At 45.7% G+C, this 20497-nt stretch overlaps 1 protein-coding gene across 3 annotated transcripts in view; it reads left to right on the top strand.

Moving 5' to 3' along the window:
• Window positions 1–20497, top strand: part of CCDC134 (coiled-coil domain containing 134) — a 96544-nt gene that overhangs the window by 54652 nt on the left and 21395 nt on the right. For all 3 annotated transcript variants that reach the window (XM_029590268.1, XM_029590270.1, XM_029590269.1), the window contains exons 5-6: window positions 8828–9009; window positions 15019–15090. In XM_029590268.1, the coding sequence (XP_029446128.1) occupies window positions 8828–9009; window positions 15019–15090 (254 nt within the window). The remainder of the gene's footprint in view (window positions 1–8827; window positions 9010–15018; window positions 15091–20497) is intronic.

Consider the following 20497-nt stretch of genomic DNA (forward strand, 5'->3'; position numbering starts at 1 on the left):
TTCACAAATATAGATTTTGCCAAAAAAGGGATGTACCTGGAGGAAGGACTGGAAGAAAATGGGTAAGGTGGAACAACAGTGAGCCAAATTAAAAGGAGCTATTACAAAGGCAACACATCCATTTGTTAGAAAAAGGTAAGCGAGGGTAAGAGGAAAAAGAAATCGATCTAATTCTCAAAGGAAGTGGCTGAAAAAGAAAGGCATAAAGAACAGCATTCAAGTAGTATAAAGAATCACAATGAAAGGAACACGGGGAAGAATATCTGTAAAAACTGAGGGAGCTGAAGAAAGAAATCAGAAAAGCAAACGGTCAGGTGGAAGAAAGGATTACCAAAGAGGGTAAAGTGAGGTGATTAAAATATTTTTCAGATATCTATCAGAGAAAGAAGGAAGGCCTGAAGTGGTATAGTGAAATTGAAAGGTGACAAGGAGCAATATGTGAAGAGAGGCGAAGAAATGGTGGGAATATTAAACAAATCCTCCATTTACAGAAGAGAATGAATGGGAAAAACTAGGTAAACTGAAAGTGGACAAGGCCATGGGGCCAGATGAGCTACACCCCAGGATACTGAGGGAGCTCAGAGATGTGCTGCTGGATCCACTGAAAGATCTGTTCAGTAGATCGCTGGAAATGGGAGGGGTGCTGTGGGATTGAAAAAGAGCTCTTGTGGTCCCACTTCACAAAAATGGTAGCAGAGAGGAGACTGGAAACTACAGGCCAGTTTGCTTTATCTCAGTGTTGGGAAAATTAATGGAGACTGTGGAACCGAGCAGTGATTCCCACAGGCCCAGAGCAAACTAGTCTGATTCCAGCCTTTCTGAAAACAGTAGACTGCCTTCCCCGCAGAACTGTGTGCTTTTCTTTATTTACACTTCTGCTTTGTCTCGGCTCAATGTTTGGGCAGTTTTACATTACAGGAGCTGCCTTCCTCCTGAAGTCCTGGGTCTGGCCTGGTTATCCCCATCTGGGTCCCAGCTCTTATTCTCTAGTCTCTGGTTATGATCTCTGAGCCCCACCTGCTCCACAGGATCCCACCAATAGAGCATACTCTTCTTAAGAAATTTAAGTTGACCAGGCGTCTAACCTGGTCCTGCACAGGTAAATCTAGGGACACTGCCTCACATACCCCTCCCCTTAGCTGGGACCCCACGGGCTAAGCATCCCTTCTCCCTCGTGAATCCCATCCAGGAGAGTCCAAGACATCCCATTCTCCATCCTCCGGCTCCCACTAGCTATACTTGGGAATAAGGACCTAGTAATATGCTCACACCCATTCTTAGGGTTACCCTTGACAACGTTATGACCACCACTCAGTGTGCTGTTTGTGCAGTGCACATCCCCAGTCCTTTAAGTCCTTTATGGATCTGGTTTCAAATACCACCTTGATGGAGCTTTACGAACCAACTGGGGAACCACCAGTGCTGGTTTCTGTATAACCAGCTGCGCCCACTTCTGGTATCTGATAAAGAGCCCCTCCTTGGCTTCTCTGTATCCTCAGTTGCTGGTGTCTCCACAGTGCCATCCTCTGGGCTCTTCGTGGACTCTTCCTCCAGGTTCTCTGCAGTGCCTCCTTCTGGGCTCTCTGCAGTTTCCACCCATGTACACTCTGGCCACTCATCCACGCTGGTCGCTGGCCCCTCCGTAGCCTCACTCGCTGAGGTCTCTGTAATTCCAGCTTCTGGGCTCTTCATGACATGTAATTCCTTTCCGTGCCCTCTCTCTGGCTTCTCACAGGAGTTTTCTCTAGGCTCTCGGTAGTGTTTGGGCACTCTACAGGGTCTTCCTCGTGACCTCCTGTAGCGCTGACTTCCACCTTCTCAATACTGCTTCCTCCTGGGCAGACTCTGTTGCCCTCTCCAGGGCTCTCTATAACCCCTCTCTCAGGGTTCTTCACTGCCCCCTTCTCGGAGCTTCTCACAGGAGCAGTCTCTGGACTCCTAGTGGTGCTTTGGCACCCTAAAGAGTCTTCCTCTGGACCACCTGTAGCGCTAATCTCAAACTGTTGCCACAACACAGCTTGCCGGACCCCTCTGCCAGCCACTCATCTAGTTCCTCCATGAATTGTTGGTATTCCTAATCCAGTCAGTCTAAGCATTCACGCTCTTGCCTGGCCTTGTCTCTTGGGAGTGGATTCCCTCACTCGATTTCCCTGACTGGCCTTTCCAGCTGCCAAAACTCGAGCCTCAGGTCCTCCCTCTGACCTGGCTTCTGGGACTGGGGAACTCCCACTACACAAAAGTACATGCTGTTCTTTCCTTCCAGCCCTCTGGCTGCTCTACTCCAAGTTTTCTTGTGGCTGCACACCTTTTCCTACAGACTGGCTTACCTGCTGGAATAGAGCCCCACCCTGTTTCCATTCACTGTACTCGCAGCCCACTCTGGCAGCTTTTTTAGAGCCATACCCTGTTCAACACAGCCCTGCTTGCACCAGTGTTCCTTCCTCTCTTCTTTTTTTCAAGGCAAAAAAAGTTTAAAAAATAAATAAATAAAAAACCTGCATAAACAGCATTGACTGACTAAATCTCATTTAATTCCTTACCTACCTCCAGCCGGGCTTCTCCAGTTAGCTGGTACAAACCTAACGCTTCCTGGCTGTGTCTGCAACCAGGCCCACCCAGTTTCCTCGCTACATGAAACTTTTAAACTTTATTTTTTTCTTCAGTGCAGCTTCTGAGCCATACCCTTTCACAAGCTACCGTGCTTTGTGCACCCCTGCACGCTGTACTTTGTTTTAAAGCCACAGGTCCCCGGTGTTCTGCACTACATTTTAGAACCACAGGTCCTCTTCACAGCTCTTTCTGTACTCCAAATAGACACTTTCCTGGAGGCTGGGTGTTTGTTTATTTATTTATTTATTTATTTTTCTGTGCAAAGCACCCATACATGACACCATATGTGGGACCGAGCAGAGATTCCCACAGGCATGGAGACAAACTAGTCTGAGTCCAGCCTTTCTTAAAACAATATATTTTTATTACAGCTTCACACCTGTACAACAGTAGACTGTCTTCCCTGCAGAACAGTGTATTCTCTTTACTTACAGTTCTGTTTCGTCTTTAGCTCAGTGTTTTGGACAGTGTTTCGTTACAAGAGCTGCCTTCCTCCTGGAGACCGGGGCCAGGTCTGGTTATTTCCAATTGGATCCCAGTTCTTATTCCCCAATCTCTGGTTAATCCCTCTGAGCCTCACCTGCACTATAGGATCCTGCCCATAGATCATACTCCCCTTAAGGAATTTAAGGTGGACCAGGCTAGATCGGCCCTGCACAGGTAAATAGGGGGAACAATAAGGGCACTGCCTCACAGAGACTCTGAAGGAAAGGATAATGAAATATCTACAGTCGGGTGGGTTGCTAGACCCAAGGATTACTGGATTTGCCAGAGGAAGGTCTTATTGGGTGAAATCTCTTGATTTTTTTTTTTTTGATTGGCTGATTAGAGAATTGGATCAAGGAAGAGCGCTTGATGTGATCTACTTGGATTTCAGCAAGATTTGGTCCCTCATAAGAGGCTCGTGAATAAAATGAGAAACTTGGGAATGAGCGCCAAGGTGGAGTGATTACAAACAGGTTGAGAGAAGATAGCATGTAATGGTAAATGGAACCTACTCTGAAGAGAGAACTGAAGTGGAGTACCAGAGGGATTGATTTTGGGACTGCTTCTGTTCAATATCTTCGTAAGTGCATTGCAGAAGGGATAGAAGGTAAACTTTGTCTAGTTGCAGATGATGATAAGATCTGCGAAAGAATGGGCATGCCTGAAGCAGAAAAGAATGAAAAGTGATTTAAAAAAGCTTAAAGAGTATCAAAGATTTGGCAGCTGGGAATCAATGGCAAGAAGTGCAGAGTCGGTAGAAGCACTAGGCGAGCTAGGCCAGGCCTAGGGCGCAGACTATTAGGAGGTGCTGCTGCCGCTCGCGAGCCATTGAGGCAGGGTGAGGTGGCCACTTCAGGAGGCAGAATTTTGAAATGGCAAAAAGTGCCCCTTCAAAATTCTGCTCAGCCGCCTCCTCCCAACCCTCTCCAAGACTCACAAAAACCCCTGGTGGTCCCGGGGGGGGGGGGGGGGGCTGGGAGCAATTTGCTGCCACCAGCACCTTTTTAGTTAGTGGCAGCTGCCGACCCGGGAGCGGCAGATCGCTCCCGGGACCACCAGGGGTTTTCATGTGCTAGTAAATCTATAGTGCACAAAATCTGCAAACAACTTTTGAAACTTTAATAACTTTAGTGAATTTAATTGTCTGCATTTGGCACGCAGCTATATAAATAGAGAAGATAAAAAGGCTTACTGCCCTTTCAATGTGGCCGTATTTCAGACACCAGGTCCTTCCTCAGGGGATGTTCCAGTATTCTGACACCATTAATATCTTGTACCATGGTGTGGTATTAAGCAACAAACAGCTACAGTGTAAATGAAAAACGGCACGAGCAACTTCGAGTTTAAATACTAGGATCAAGATATTGATGGCATCAGAATATTGGAACATCCCCTGAGGCCATGTTGGGAGGGCAGTAAGCCCTTTTTTTTTTTGTCTTCTCTATTTATATAGCTGCGTGCCAAATATAGACAATTAAATTCACAGATTCCGTCACCATTCACTAAAGTTTTTTGCAGTTGATTTTGTGCATTCCAGATTTATTAGCACACAGTGGAAGGAGGTTGGAGGTTAATGATTAAACTTTGCACTCTTAGCACATTACCGTAGGGTAATGGCAGATAATATGAAACCAACAACCTCTAACAACATTATTCTAATATTATTTAAAGTGTTATAAAATGTGCTATTGGCAAAATATTAGAAGCGAACAAATACTGAAAGTATAAAAAAGAGCTTGAACACGTTAGTTGAAGACGTTTATAGGTGATTTCATAGTTGGACTTATAATTAAACTATCACCTATTGGTGGATTTTAGTATATTTAATGTAACTGCAACATCGCTATTCGCTTTGATGGGAGGGGAATTGGATTCAAACAACAACCAATGCAGGCCCTGATTTTTATGGTCTGTGGTAATTATGCACAGGACTGCTTCTACAGCCAAGTCCAAAAGTAAAGCACGTCAAGCAACATGGCCTGAATTTTCAAGTAGACTCCTCACCCAGTAAAAATGTTGTTAGTAATTTTTTATGGGCTTGACAGTTGCTTGATTTTGATCATAAATATTACTATCCTTATCATAAGGCTTGGGGATAACTTAATTGAGTGGCATTTACTACCCTTAGGGGAAACTTGAGGGTAACCTGCATGGTGCGGCAGATACTACCATAAGAAGCTTGCTGGGCAGACTATTATGGACCATTTGGTCCTTTTCTGCTGTCATTACTATGTTGGGCAGAGGTTGGGTTTAGGCCTTTTGTTGTACCATTTTCTAGGATCTCTCTGGCTGAGGCCTTGCCTTTTGAGATACCCTTGCTGTTTTATTTGGAGGATAATTTTCAAACAGTCTACATTAAAAAAAAAAAAAAAAAAAGTTGACACACATGTAAGTTACATCAGTTTTCAAAGTAGACTTAAACACATGAGTCTGCTTTGAAAATTATCCCATATCTACCCTGAACAAGTTAAACCTGCTGTAATGTGTGCAGAAATTGTTCTTGGAATTTTATATACTTTCTTTTTACGAATATAAATACAAACCCACCCCGACTTTGCTCAGGTAAACTTAAGCATGAACATGATGTACGTTCCTTGTTTACCCACATATTTGATGGGCATTTTTATAAAAGGCCACTTGTACTCAATGCACTGTTTTACCCCCAGAAGTCCCTTTTGAAAATTACCCTTCCAATGTCTATGAAGGCTTTGTTGTAATTTTTGTTTTGTTCCTTTATTATGTCGATAATGATTTGTTTTATCCCTGTTTAATATGCTATTATATTTATTGCATTGTGATATGTATTTGATGTGAAGTGCTTTGTTATATTTTATGTATTGTAAAATATGTCATGCTTTGAACATGTGTTGTAAAAACATGTAATCAGTGTTATGGCATCATTCAGTACTTTTGTAAAAAGTATGACTGTATTATCATTATTATATAGCTTATATTGACTTGAACCAAAATATCCAAATGACAGTGAGGGAACTTCTGCTTTCATGCACAGTACTGGTCTTCTTTGAGTACCATGTTCATAAACTGAAGGATATAGGCATGAGAGAAACTGGATGAAATTAAAAAGTCATGGGCTAGGGGTCAATGTTCTATAGTGGACTGGCAACTGGTTAAAGGACAAGAAACAGAGAGTAGGACTAAATGGTCCGTTTTCCTGCATGTGAGAAATAAACAGTGGAGTGTTTCAGGGATCTGTACTGAGAGCGATGTTTAACATATTCCTTAATGATTCGAAAAAAGGAGAAATGAATGAGATGATCAAATTTGCAGATGTCAGCTATCTAAAGTAGCTAAAACATGAGCAGACTGAGAAACTTCAAGAAGATCTAGATGGCAGATGAAATTTAATGTGAACAAGTTCAAAGTAATGCACATAGGGAAAGATGATATAAACTATATGAACACAATGCTGGCTTCAACATTAGGAGTTACTAGTCAGGAAAAGGGATAATACATTGAAAACCTCAGTTCAATGTGTAGGAGCATTAAAATGAGTGAGTAAATAAATAAAATGATAATTATTCAGAAAGAAATGGAAAATAAAACTGAGAATATCATATTGCTTCTATGATGTGACCACACCTCGAGTATTGTGTAGAGTTCTGGTTGCCTCATCTTATCAAGAATTTAGCAGAACTAGAAAAGGTATAAAGGTAACAAAAATGATAAACGGGATCGAATGGTTCCCTTACGAATAAAGACAAAACAGATTAGGGCTGTTCAGCTTGGAGAAAAAGACTTAAACGGGAAATGATAGAACTTTGTAAAAACTTTAAGTGATGTAGAACAAGTTTGTTTATTTTTTTAAACAGAAGTTAGTAGGGAATAATTATTTACCCTTTCAGTAATACTAGGACTAAGGGACACTGCATAAAACGTAACTGATAGTAGATTTAAAACAAATTGGAAAAAGTCTTTGGGGGTGTTTTTTTTTTCCGCTCCCAGCACAGTTTATCTTCTGGAAACAAAATTCCACAGCTTATGGCCAAGGGCAGTAGTAGAGCTAGATTTGGACACATTTTCTGGAGGACAGGTTCATTAACAACAATTAGCCAAGTAAATTTGGGAAATGCCATCTTATTGCTGGGGTGAACATTTAAGATCTGTTGAATATTTCTTCCAAGCACCCTGACTTGGCCATCATTGGAGTCTGATCCCAGCATTCTATGGACCTTTGCTCTGACCTAGTATAGAATTTCTTGTGCTCTGACAAGGTATCCTGGGGAGCTCTGGAGAGGAATTTGTAAATGGTAAAGAAGGGTAGGAAATTAATCACCTTCTCCCCCTACCCCCATTTTGAACCATGACATTTTGAATGCTATGAGGCAAAAAGGACAGTGACAAAGTGTGTGTGCCAGTGCCACAAGTGCAGTTTTTACTTAAAACTATGCTTATTTTACCTGAGCATCAGTCAATAGTTAAATCTCAAGTGGATTGTGATAAATTGCAGGAGGACCTTGCAAAACTGGGCTTCCAAATAGCAGATGAAATTTAATATGGACAAGTGCAAAGTGATGCATATAGGGAAAAATAACCCTGGCTGTAGTTACACAATGTTAGGTTCTATCTTAGGAGTTACCACCCAGGAAAGAGATCTAGGCATCATAGTGGATAATATATTGAAATCGTCGGCTCAGTGTACTGTGGCGATCAAAAAAGCGAACAGAATGCTAGGAATTATTAAGAAGGGAATGCAAAATGGAGCATGCCATGCCTCTGCATTGCTCCATGTGAGACTGCATTTGAATACTGTGTGCAATTCTGGTCGCTGCATCTCAACAAAGATATTTAGTTGCACTGGAGAAAATGCAGAGAAGGGCGACCTAAATAGGTGGCATAGAATGGTTGCTCTATGAGGAAAGGCCAAGGAAGTTAGGACTGTTCAGTTTGGAGAAGAGATGGCTGAGGGGGGGATATGATAAAGGTCTAGAACGAGTAGATGTGAATAGGTTATTTACTCTTTCGGATAATAGGACTAGGGGGGCCACTCCATGAAGTTAGAAAGTAACGCATTTAAACAAATTGGAAGAAAATTCTTTTTCACTCAGCACATAGTTAAGCTCTGGAATTCATTGCTAGAGGATGTGGTTAGTGCAGTTAGTGTAGCTGGGTTTAAAAAAGGTTTGGGTAGGTTCTTGAAGGAGAGTTGACTTAGGGACTAGCCACTGCTATTACTGGCATTAGTAGCATGGGATCTATTTAATGTTTGGGTACTTGCCAGGTTCTTATGGCCTGGATTGGCCACTGTTGGAAACAGGATGCTGGGCTTGATGGACCCTTGGTCTGACCCAGTATGGCAACTTCTTATGTTCTTATTTGTTCCCTATTTATCTTTTCCACCCTGAACTTAGTACTTATAATCTAAGCTAAAATTGTCACTATTCAAACAGCCTGTGGGGCTGAAAAAGTGATTCACAGTCCTTTGAAATGTTGAGACTAAGCATGGGAAACCAGAGTTCTCTGTCAGGGAAAATTGCAGAGGTGATGTATTAAGGCTTTGCTAGTGGGTGGGTGTTGCAGTACAGAGGCCCCTGCTGATAGAAAGATGGGTTCAGTGTGGGAGGAGGCTTTCTTCCCATTACACTTTAAGAAGAGGGGACCTTGACATCTCTTGTGATTGTCAGAGCAAGGTGGACTTGGAAGGGGAAAGAGAAGATTGGAAGGGTAGGAAAAGACATTATACCTGCTTCTCTAACCTCTTCCATTGTTTCAGCTTATTCACATACAGTGGAAAATTCTGCCTTTTTTGGGGATGTAGTGCTGCGTTTTCCCAAGATCGTCCATCACTATTTTGACCACAACTCTAATTGGAACAACCTGATCCGATGGGGAATTGGCTTCTGTAATCTGTCGGGCATTTTTGACGATGGCCCCCATTCTCAACTGCTCGGGCTGGTAAGATTGCATGAACAGTGATGGTTGCACGGTATATTCTAGGTTATATTTCTAGCATCACTGATGATGAATTTGCACCCTCCTGCCGCAGGGTTTGTGCTGTCTGCATTCCTGAGCTACTCAGATCAGTCCAGACCAGGGGGTTGTGCATTCCTACCAGCAGATGGAGTCAGATAACATAGAACTTTGGGCATTGCTACATAACGAGAGTGCCACCTGCAGCCCCTCAGTATTTCTGTGACTCCAGCAGATGTTACAGTTCCAAACCTGCAGTCTGTTAGTCAATTAAAAAAAAAAAAAAAAAAGGTTAGGGAAAGTTTTTTTTTTTTGTTTTTTTGTTTTGTTTTTTTTTCCCCTAGGATAGGCTAGTTTGTAGTTAGTTGTATAGCTTCCTGAGGTGATAGGCACCTTCGTGGGCCATCCCTCAGTTGAAGCCAGGCATTGGGGGAGTTGGATACCCCTGCCTGTCTCGCCTGCATTGCTGCCAGTGTCTTGACAGCCAGGGGCTCCTGGTTTCCTCGAGCACAGAGGAGGCTCCTCTCACTCCTTCCTCAGACTCCAACTCTCTCAGGTTAAAGTTTTCTTCAAAAAAAAAAAAATCAGAAACAAAGCAAGGAAGAAGCCTTTCAAGGTAGGAGGAGTTCATTTGGGGGACGGGCAGTGCAGTTTCGTCGGCAGGCCAGCTGGAGTGGTGAGATTAACCCCGCGGGTCCTCACGTCGGCCCGAGGCTCACCTGCCCCCCCCCCCCCCTCGGGTCGGCAGGGGGGGGCGGGGGGTAGGCCTTCGCGCGCATGTGAGGCCTCTATATTTTTGCGCCGGCAGCTCTCCTCACAGCAATTTTGCACCGGCAGGGAGTTTTTCTATTTTTAGCTCCAGCAGTCGCTCGAAGGTTTTCTGACTGGAATTTCTTTTTTCTCAGTGGCACCCCGGCCTAAATTGGGAACCTGCCACGCATGTGGGGCGACAGGGCAGGCCATAAATGCTGGTTCCCTGTATTCTGTCTATTCTTCAGGACAGGAGGGAACTTCCTCGGGGAGAGCAGCAAGCAGGCAAGGGCTCCGGGCCGTGGTCCTCCTCAGTAGGGAGGGTAACTCGCAGCGGCTGCCGAGGGGGGAGGAGGAGGCCCCTCCCACTCTTTCTCTGGTGGATCAAATTCCTGTGTTTGGGGATGACCCTGGGCCATCAGACCCTCCTGCGGGGGGTGATGTTGATTCAGGGAAGTTTTTCCTGAGTTTGTGCTCCTGCTGCATCGGGCGTTCCTGGCTAGGAAACATGAGATCCTGAAGAGAACAGTGCAGCCAGACCCTTTGGTGGAACCTCCACCAAAGCGGATACCCACGGGATCCCCGGACCGCCATCACCCTGCAGGGGCTCACCAAGGGGCTCAAGGTGTGGATAGGTTGCTGGCCCTACTCGGGGTTATCTCAGACCCTGAGGCGGATCAAGATCCGGGACTCACCCAGGATATGGATGATGTGATACAGGACGACTTGGACCAATATGACCTCCCACCCTCAGAAGGCGATGATCCCAGCATAGTGTTCTTGTTTAAGTGAGAGGAGCTCCGACCTCTCATTCCCCAGATCTTGGAGGTCCTGGGGATCAAAGTTGCACAGGAGGAATCAGACAGCGAAGGTGTCAACCCAGTCCTGGATGGGATTCAGGATCCAACGACTTCCTTCCCATTACCTAAGAAGGTCCGCAAGCTAGTGATCCAGGAGTGGGACTCGCCGGATGCGGGTTTAAAAGTGGGAAGAGCCATGGCGAAGCTTTACCCGCTATCGCAAGATGTTTGGGATCTTCTCAAGATACCGAAGGTGGACATGGCAGTGTCTGCCGTGACTAAGAAGACCACCATTCCTGTGGCCGGGGCCGCTGCGCTGAAGGGCATTCAGGACCGCGAACTGGAGATTCATCTGAAGCGAGTCTTCAAGGTCTCAGGGCGGCTATTTGCGCCAGCCTCATGCAGAGAGCCTGTCTTTGGGTTCAGGAGGCAGCCGCAACCCCTAGTCCCGATGACAGGGGGCCCTTGCAAGCTGCGCGTTTAGAGGCAGGAGTTGCCTATGTCGCGGACGCATTGAATGACTTGATTAGGACCGCGGCGTGTAGTATGGTGTCTGCGGTTACGGCTCGTACACTGTTCTGGTTGCGTAATTGGTCAGCAGACTTATCTTCCAAGTCTCAACTTTGATTCCTCCCCTTTAAGAGCAAGCTTCTCTTCGGGGAGGACCTCAACCAGTTGGTGAAATTGCTGGGGGAGTCCAAGGGCAACCGATTGCCAGAGGATAGGAAACCTTCGGGGAAGGTTTTTCCCCTGCAGGCTTGTTTTAGGGATTCTCGCAGATTTCGCCCTGGTAGGTCTTCAGCTCCTTCGGGGTCCAAGCCAGGCTCGGGACGTCAGCAATCCTTTCGAGGTGGACGGCGCCCAGGCAGAGAATCCATGGGCCAGGGTGCTAGTTGTGGAAACCTACCCAATGAAGCCAGGAGCACCCATTCCGTCGTAGAAGCTGTCTGAGGGAGATTGTCGAGCTTCTACTCGGCGTGGGAAAAGATTACCTCAGACCGATGGGTCTTGGAAGTGGTCCGGGACGGTTACACTCTCGAGTTTTGCGTCCAGTGTGGGAGGACTTTGTGGAGTCTCGCGTTATTTTGCAGGTCAAGCGCGAGACAGTACAGGGGACTCTACAACAGCTGATCGATTTCCAGGCCATTGTTCCAGTGCCTCTGGCGGAACAGGGCAAGGGACGGTATTCGGTCTACTTTGTGGTTCCCAAGAAAGAGGGCACTTTTTGTCCTATTCTGGATCTGCAGAAGGTGAACAGGTTTTTGCGAGTTCCCCATTTTTGCATGGAGACGTTGAGAACTGTGATGGCCGCGGTAAGCAGAGGAGAGTTTCTCGCGTCGTTAGACCTCACCGAGGCGTATCTCCACATCCCGATTCACCAGGCTCACCAGCGATTCCTCCGCTTCAAGGTGATGGACCAACTTTTCCAGTTTCAAGCTCTCCCTTTTGGCCTGGCGACGGCTCCACGTACTTTCACTAAGGTCATGGTGGTCATGGCGGCGTTTCTGCACAAGGAGGGCGTCCTTGTTCACCCGTAACTCGACGACTGGCTAGTCTGAGGACTGCGTAAGGTTGGTTCAGAGGGTGATGCTCACCTTGCAGTCACTCGGCTGGGTCATAAATGTCCAGAAAAGTCATTTGGAGCCCATGCAGTCGGTTGACTGGGAGCGCTCTTTGACACTTTCCAAGGCAAGGTTTCTCTGGCAGCGGACCATGCAACAAAGTTGCAGGATCAGGTTCAAGCCCTGCTTCAGAGGAAGAATCCGGTTTGGCATCATTTATAGGTTCTGGGATCCATGGCCTCCACCTTGGATTTGGTCCCGTGGGCATTCGCTTATTTGCGTCCGTTGCAGCGTGCGCTGTTATCATGGTGGAGTCAAGTGTCAGAACAGTTCCATATACCATTACCTTTCCTTACAGAGTCCAGAGTCAGTCTATCATGGTGGCTTTCATGCAGCAACCTGGAACAGGGAGTGGACTTAGACCTCCGAATTGGGTGGTTATCTCCATGGATGCCAGTCTATCTGGATGGGGTGCAGTCTGCCTCAACAAATCCGTCCAAGAGCTTTGGTCTCCAATGGAGAAATCCTGGTCCATCAACCAGCTCGAGACGAGGATGGCCCTACGAGCATTTCAAATCCGGCTGGCCCTACGAGCATTTCTTCCTCTGGTCAGGGACATAATGGTTCGAGTGTTCTCAGACAACGCGACGACGGTAGCTTACATCAACCAGCAAAGCAGGACACGGAGGCGAGGCTATTGTTTGCTTGGGCAGAGTGCCATCTCAAAGGAATCGCAGCGTGTCATGTTGCAGGCATGGAAAATGTATCAGCGGACTTCCTCAGCAGGCAACAGCTTGATCCAGTAGAGTGGGAGTTAGCTCCCAAAGCATGGAACCTCATTTGTGCCAGGTGGGGCGTGCCTCAGTTGGATCTGATGGTAACTTGAGCCAATGCGAAGACGGAGCGCTTCTTCAGCCGTCTTCGAGAAATAGGCTCGGATGAACTGGACGCTCTGGTATGTCCATGGCCCACGGGCATTCTTCTCTGCATCTAATCCTTCAGGGGCCCATATTTTCAGATCAGGAGGATCACTTCTCTCTCTCGCGGCCTGGCTTTGGAGAGGCGGCGATTGCAATTGAGGGGATATTCTGAGCAGGTCATTTCCACTCTTCTTCAGGCACGTCGGCCTTCTTCTATGGCCTATGTTAGGGTCTGGAAGTTATTTGAGGCATGGTGCCACCAGCGCTCCTTGGATCCTTTTGTCAATGGAGATTCCCCAGGTGTTGGACTTCCTGCAACAGGGGTTGGCCAAAGGTTTAGCTTTCAACTCTCTTAGGGTTCAGGTGGCTACCTTAGGTGCCTTAAGGGGTAGAGTTCACGGTCGATCGCTGGCAGTGCATCCAGATATTTCACGTTTCCTCAAAGGAGTAAAGCATTTACGTACGCCCGTTATGTCTGGACTGGAGTTTGAACCTGGTGCTTTGGGTGTTTTGCGGAGCCCCCTTTGAGCCTTTACGGAGGGCACCCATTAAGGATTTGACTTTGAAGACCGTTTTCCTCATAGCCATTTGTTCTATGTCCATTTTAGATTTACAGGCTTTGTTGTGTTGAGATCCTTTTCTTAGGATTTATGATGATAGTTTTGCTGCGCACGGTTCCTTCCTTCGTGCCCAAGGTGGTCTCTGCTTTTCATGTGAATCAGGCGGTGGATCTGCCAGGATTTCCGAACTGGTCCAGGGATTCTCCTCAGGAGAGGGAACTTGATCTTTTGGCTGTGCGTTGCGTTCTTTTGTGCTATTTGGAGGTTACTAATGACTTCCGGCGTTCGGACCATCTGTTTGTCTTGTTTGGGGGTCCTAAGAAGGGTGGCAAGGCTTCGAAGGCAACGATTTCGCGCTGGATTAAGGAGGCTATCGCTGCGGCTTATGTTGCCTGCGGGCGTCATGTGCCCGTGGGTCTGAGAGCTCATTCCACTAGAGCCCAGGCTTCCTCCTAAGCTGAGTGTCAGCTTCTTTCACCTCAGGAGATCTGCAGAGCGGCGGATTGGTCCTCCCTGCACACTTTCACCAAGCTTTATCGTTTGGATGTGAGGGCGCAAGATGAATCGTCCTTTGGGGAAGGTGTGCTGCGAGCGGGTCTTTCAGGTTCCCGTCCAGTGTAGAGTAGCTTGGGTACATCCCACTGGTCTGGACCGATCTGGGTATGTTCAGGAAAGGAAAATTTGGTTCTTACCTGCTAGTTTTCGTTCCTGTAATACCACAGATCAGTCCAGAGACCCGTTCCCCTTTTCAGATTCCAAAAGACTACCTTGAGAGGTGATAATTCCTGAAGAAACAATTTGGTCTTTTTGCAAATGCTCCAGAAGGGGCAATTTCCGAGGTGGTCTAGTAGGTTTTTTGTTTTATCTGTTCCGGGGGAGAGGTTGGCGGTTAACTTTTTGAGTTCCAACCCCCTTAACCATTTAAGTAAAGTTTGGTTGTTTAGGCTTGGGTACAGGTCAATACTGAGGGGCTGCAGGTGGCACTCTCATTATGTAGCTGTGCCCAAAGTTCTAATTGTACTCTGACTCCATCTGCTGGTAGGAATGCACAACCCACTGGTCTGGAATGATATGTGGTATTACAGGAACGAAAATTAGCAGGTGCGAACCAATTTTCCTTTATGCATTCCCCTATAGATCTTATTTCTAGTATCTGTGATTAATTAGATCTCATCTTTTGAATCTATTAATGATTATGCATCCCATTTAGGATCTGCCTCTGTAGCAGTTATAGAATTTGAAATGGACTGAAGTTGGTGTGGAGAAACCCAAGTAATTCTGGAGTCTAGATACTAAAACTGTAGTATACCAGCTGAGAGTGAGGCAGCAGTTTATCTCCAGTTATGTAGGTGGGACTGAGGAAGCCAGTGAGCCCTTTATAATGTTTCGCTTTGTCCTACAGATGGCACAGGAGCTCGGGATCAGTGAAAAGTCACCAGATTACAGGAATCCCTTTAAAACCGACCACTCTGAGGTAAGACGGCAAACTGAACGGGAACAGAATTTGGCAAGGTTTGTGCTAGGGCTGAATTTAACATTGGCACAGCCACAGGCAAGGAGGGAGTCAGGGTTTGTTATTTCCCCTTCCCCCGAGGCTATCAGAGACACAGAACACCCCCCATCCTGGCCAGATCCTTTCCTCTCCCCGAGTCCTGTTCTGCTGACCTCACAGCAGCAAAGTGACAAAATTCAGTGCAATACCTGCCAGCCCTCACACTCGGACAGGCCCTGCGGCGATCCCACCCTTCGCATGGGATTCCATGGTAATTGGAAGCCTGTGCAGAGAAAGGGGCTTGGCCAACACAGGATCTTTCAGTGTGGGAGGGCTTGCAGACCCGGCACTGAGTTTTGCCGGTGTTGCCACTGCTGTGGGATCAGCACCAGAGCAGTGACGGGCCTGGATAATGGCATGGCAACATTGGCACTCCAGAGCCTAGGAATATTTTGGTGCCTGAGGCAGTTGCCTATGCCTAAATATGGGTCTGGTTTGTGCTCCAAGATTTCAGTTCACATCATTTTATAAGGTTTTATATTGAGGTAATGACATTGGATCAGGGATTTTCTGGCAGTCAATTCCATTATGGGAGCAGTCCTTAACTAACCAGGGTATTAATAATTAATCTAATCTGGAAGGTTGTCGTTGGTATTATATGTCTCCCTATAGAGATTTTATATTGAAATAAAGCTAACCAAAATCATCATAACTCTTATGCTGACCAGTTTCTGGTTTTTAAGTTTCAGGGATGAATGACAATTTATTGTAAAATTTATGCTGTCCATAATCCCTCAGGAACTGGAGCATTATCAGTGAAAACTGCTGTAATTCCACACATGTGCTCCAATTCCAGAGGGATTATGGGCAAAGTGTGACTGCATAAAAGAAAGCTCTTGTTGTCTTAACTAACCCCTAGATTCATCAAAATGCTATCATTTCGCATGGATAACGGCTGTGATAAGAAAAAGGGGTGTGTTTATGGTCATTTTAGAATTACCACACCACGTGCTATGTTAGAGCTTCACATAGGTATTGTATTGTGTACTTAGATATGGTTTAAACATTTTATTAGAAATACCCATAAAATTTCTGCAGCCATGGAGATTACAAACACTTTGGGCATTGAAAGGGTTTAGTAAAATGGTTCTCTTCATGCTCTCTGGACTGTCTATGCTATATAAAATCTTGACAAATAGAACATACTGGGGTAGATTTTATAATTTTGCGTGAACAAAAGTACGCTGGATTTTATAAGATAAGCGCGTATCTTATAAAATCCGGGGTCGGCGCGCGCAAGGGGGTGCACATATGTGCAACCTGCACGCGCCGAGCCCAGCGCGCGCTGCCTGTTCCCTCTGAGGCCGCTCCGATTTCGGAGCGGCCTCGGAGGGAGCTTTCCTTCGCCCACCCCCCCCCGGCCCTATCTAAACCCCCCCCTTACCTTTGTTGGCAGATTTACGCCTGCTTTCAGCAGGCGTAAATCTGCGCGCCATCACCCAACCCGGGGGCTGGTCCGGAGGCCTCGACCATGCCCCCGGGCCGGCGCCACGCCCCCGGGCCCGCCCCCGAAACGCCGTGTCATTCACAGAACGCCCCTGACACGCCCCTTTTACAAAGCCCCGGGACTTATGCGCGTCCCGGGGCTCTGTGCGCGCCGGCGGCCTATGCAAAATAGGCGCGCCAGCGCGCAAATGCCCTGCGCGCATAAATCCGGCTGGATTTATGCGCGCAGGGCATTTAAAATCCGTCCAACTTTGAATATGTATTATAATTAAAAATTAAATTATGTTGCTATTGCCCTCTATAGCACTGCATGATTCTAGTCTTGTGTGGATGGCATTTCTTTAAAGAGGTACTTCAGCCTAGCTGACTCAAAAAAAAATCACAACTTGTCCGAAATATTACTTCCTCTCCCCCTCAACATTCCAAGATAAGTACAGTATTAAAATATAGGGCTTTTCACTCATAGTTTGTATGTTAAAAGCTGTTTCCTTTGAAATTCAGAACATAATGTGTCTTTAAAGAACATTTGAAAAGAAGCACAACCTAGCAATACTGCAGGCCATGTGATAGCCAGGTTTGTACCACAAGGTTCAACTCCCCAGAAAACAACCTGAATGGTAGTGACTGAGAGCTGACCAGCAAGGCCATGGTGACTTAGCTAGCTGGATGTTCAGGCAGCAGCTTCACTATTTAGGTTATTATAAAGCTCAGTGGTAAACCATGGGGTTGGGTGCTGGATTAAGTCTGGGATCTTGAATGCTTATGTACCCAGGTTGTTAGAGAACACAAACAGACTTGAATCAGGAGCAATGTCCTACAAGCAGGCAAGAGTCTACAGCTGGCAGATGGGCTGTATCCTTGCATTGTGGACAGGAATAATTGGCAGGCTGGATAGGCCACTTGGATTTTTCTGTCATCATCTACCATCCCCCTGTTTGCTTTCTCCATGGCCACGCTCCAACGCCCTGCAGGGTTTCTCAGGGAGCTACTTCATCCTGCTGCTGTTTACTGCTAGAACAAGCTCAGGGTTTGGAGGGCAACTGAAAGTTAAAAAAAAAAAAAAAAAATCAAAATTTTAGAAATATCTTTTTAAATGTAAATGTTCTTTTAGCCTTCTGGGAGTTTATGGCACTACACATTCAGCTAGGACTTCAGCCTAGTTGGTTTTGTTTTTTTGAGTTGGTCAAGCTGAAGTGCTTCTTTAAAAAGAAGCTGCATGGTTTTGTAATGTGTATTGCTTGAAAAGGAAACCTGTTTACCCAACTGATTCCAGGGTGTTTTTGTGAGTTCTTTGTTGGTAAAGCTTGACAGTTCAGTGTTTCACTGCCAAGACCTGATAAAACGCTAACCGTGCTGCTCAACACTACAGATTTTTCTGCCTTCATGGAAATGTCAGCGACGTTCAAGCATGTAATTGAAAATAAGATGGAAAATCTTAACAAAATTACACCTAATCTAATGCAGCACTGTAGATTAAGAAAACACTGGGTCTGTGAAACATACATTGCAGGGAATTCTATATAAATAAAAATAAAGGGGCACTTATACCTGCAACAGTATTAAAACATTTTTTTTTTTAGTTCTGTGCCATGGGTCTTGCAATTATATTCATGGCCCCTTATCTGTTAAGTCTGTGTGTGTGTTGGGGGCAGGGGACAGTTAAGAAAGGAGAAATTACCACTTACCTGATAATTTCCTTTCCTCTATTGAGGGCAGCAGTGGTGTAGCCAGAATTGATTTTTTGGGTGGGCTGTAGGCATGCAGGTCTGAGACCTGCTAGTTGTACTCTTGTTGATAAATAATGCCATAAACTGCACCCTACAATGGCTTTCTAAGTGTGCTCAGCCATTATGCATCATGCATGAAGCTTTAAAAATATTACCTTAATTATTTCAAGCACTTACCAGCATTAAAAATTCCTTATTAATCTGTATAAATTTTATATTTATTGCAATTTATAAATGCAAAAGAAAACAAATCAATCAATCATGTAGTAAAACAAAAATGAATGTATTCTTTCATGAATCCTCTTTGCAGAAAGCCAGAAATCATCATAACTACAATAAAATATCATTAATCATCAGAACAGGTACAGAGCAGAGCTAGGACAATTCACATTACAACTAACATGAAAAAAAATATTCAAATTCTGGTGTCACCTCAGCAAAAAATATCCATCCACTGCTATTTTGTGAAGGAACACAAACTCCTGCAAAGAGAGACATCTAGAACCTTGCCATACCATACAATGTCAGTACTGACTCTGGGGGCTCATATAAGAACAACCTTATGAAAAAGCAGCAATGCAAATACTACACCAGGCCTAGAACATTAATACATTGTCTACTGGGATAACAAAACAAGCTGGACTACTACAGAGAAACTACATGCAAGCAGAAATACTGCACTTCAGACAGACAGACACACCCTAATATAGAAATAAGAGACTACAAATTAGAAGCAGAAACATGTAGATAAAACTGAAATAGCCTGAGAAATTAGACTCTGAACAGTGGAATACTGTAGAAAGAGCAAAATACAAAAATATAAGAAATGCACATGCCCAACGATGGCATACTCTAATTGCTAAAATCAAAATTATTATTATTTTTTTCTTTGTTTGATCATTGTATATTTCTAAGCAGTTGGTCCTGATTTATTTTTCCCTTGTCGCTCATTTCCTAATTCCTTTTCAGTGTCTCACACACACACTTTCTCTCACACAGATAAACTCTCACTCTCATATACTCTCCCCCTCCCCACAAGCTGACATTCTCTACACGCACACACATTCAAGCTTCTGTTCTCACCTCTCTCTCTCTCTCTCTCTCATATCATCATGATCATCATGGTGAGATGAGCTTCACTGTGGCCCCAAGGGCCTCCTGCTAATTTCGGGCCATATGGCCCACTGATCTTCCTGCTGGGGGGGGGCGGAAGCTGTGTGAGGGCATGCACCGCTTCCTCTCCCTCCCTGCCCCCCAAGCAGGAAGATTGTTGGGCCGTATGGCAACATGAGAGGCTGCGGGCCGCTGGCTGGCTCTGCCGGTAGCCTGCGGCCTCTCCTGCTGCCACTGGCCCTCTGTCTCCCTGGGTGTATCATGCTCATACGTTCGCGCTGGGCCTGGCTTTGCAGCTCTGGCTCTCCTCTTCGCCGTCGCAAGGATGGGATCCTGTGACGGCATTGCTTTAACAGGCCTCTTCCAGTTGGGTGGTCCTGGGTCCAAATTGGGTGGACAACTGCCACGGGAGAGCAGGCCAGTCCCCACTAATGGGTTATGCACCTCTGCTAGCAGATGGAGATGGAGTAAGAAGCTGACGTCACAAATATATAGTCCCACCTCAAAATTGGCCCACCAGTATTCTCTGGAAAAGCCAAACTGTGGACAAATTGATTACACTAGGACAGGACTATTAATAATCAACCACTCATGCTTCCAACACATTGGGAACACTGCGCACAGACAAAAACAATGGTCATTCACTAAACTGAGGGGCTGGTTAAGACACTTACCAGTTCTCCAATGAAAATCACTGTATCGTCCGGACCTAGAGGGAGAATCAAAGGAAAAGAATCGGTAGCTGAGGGTGGGTCATGGACTGGCCTGCCTTCCTTAGAGGAAAGGAAATTATCAGGCAAGTAGTAATTTTTCCTTCTGCACGCAGGCAGGTCAATCCACACCAGTGGGATGTACCAGAGCTACTCCTGAACAGGGAGGGAAGCTGCCTGCGGTCCAGTCAATACTGCCCGCGCAAAAGTGGCAACCTAATGAGCCTAAACGTCCAAGTGGGAATGATTGAAAATGGTTTGTAAGGATGATCACATCGCTGCTCAGCAAATCTTGACAGGAGACAATAATTGAATCTCAAACCACAATCCCGC

The sequence above is a fragment of the Rhinatrema bivittatum genome, chromosome 2, assembly GCF_901001135.1.
Source record: "Rhinatrema bivittatum chromosome 2, aRhiBiv1.1, whole genome shotgun sequence".
NCBI lineage: Eukaryota > Metazoa > Chordata > Amphibia > Gymnophiona > Rhinatrematidae > Rhinatrema > Rhinatrema bivittatum.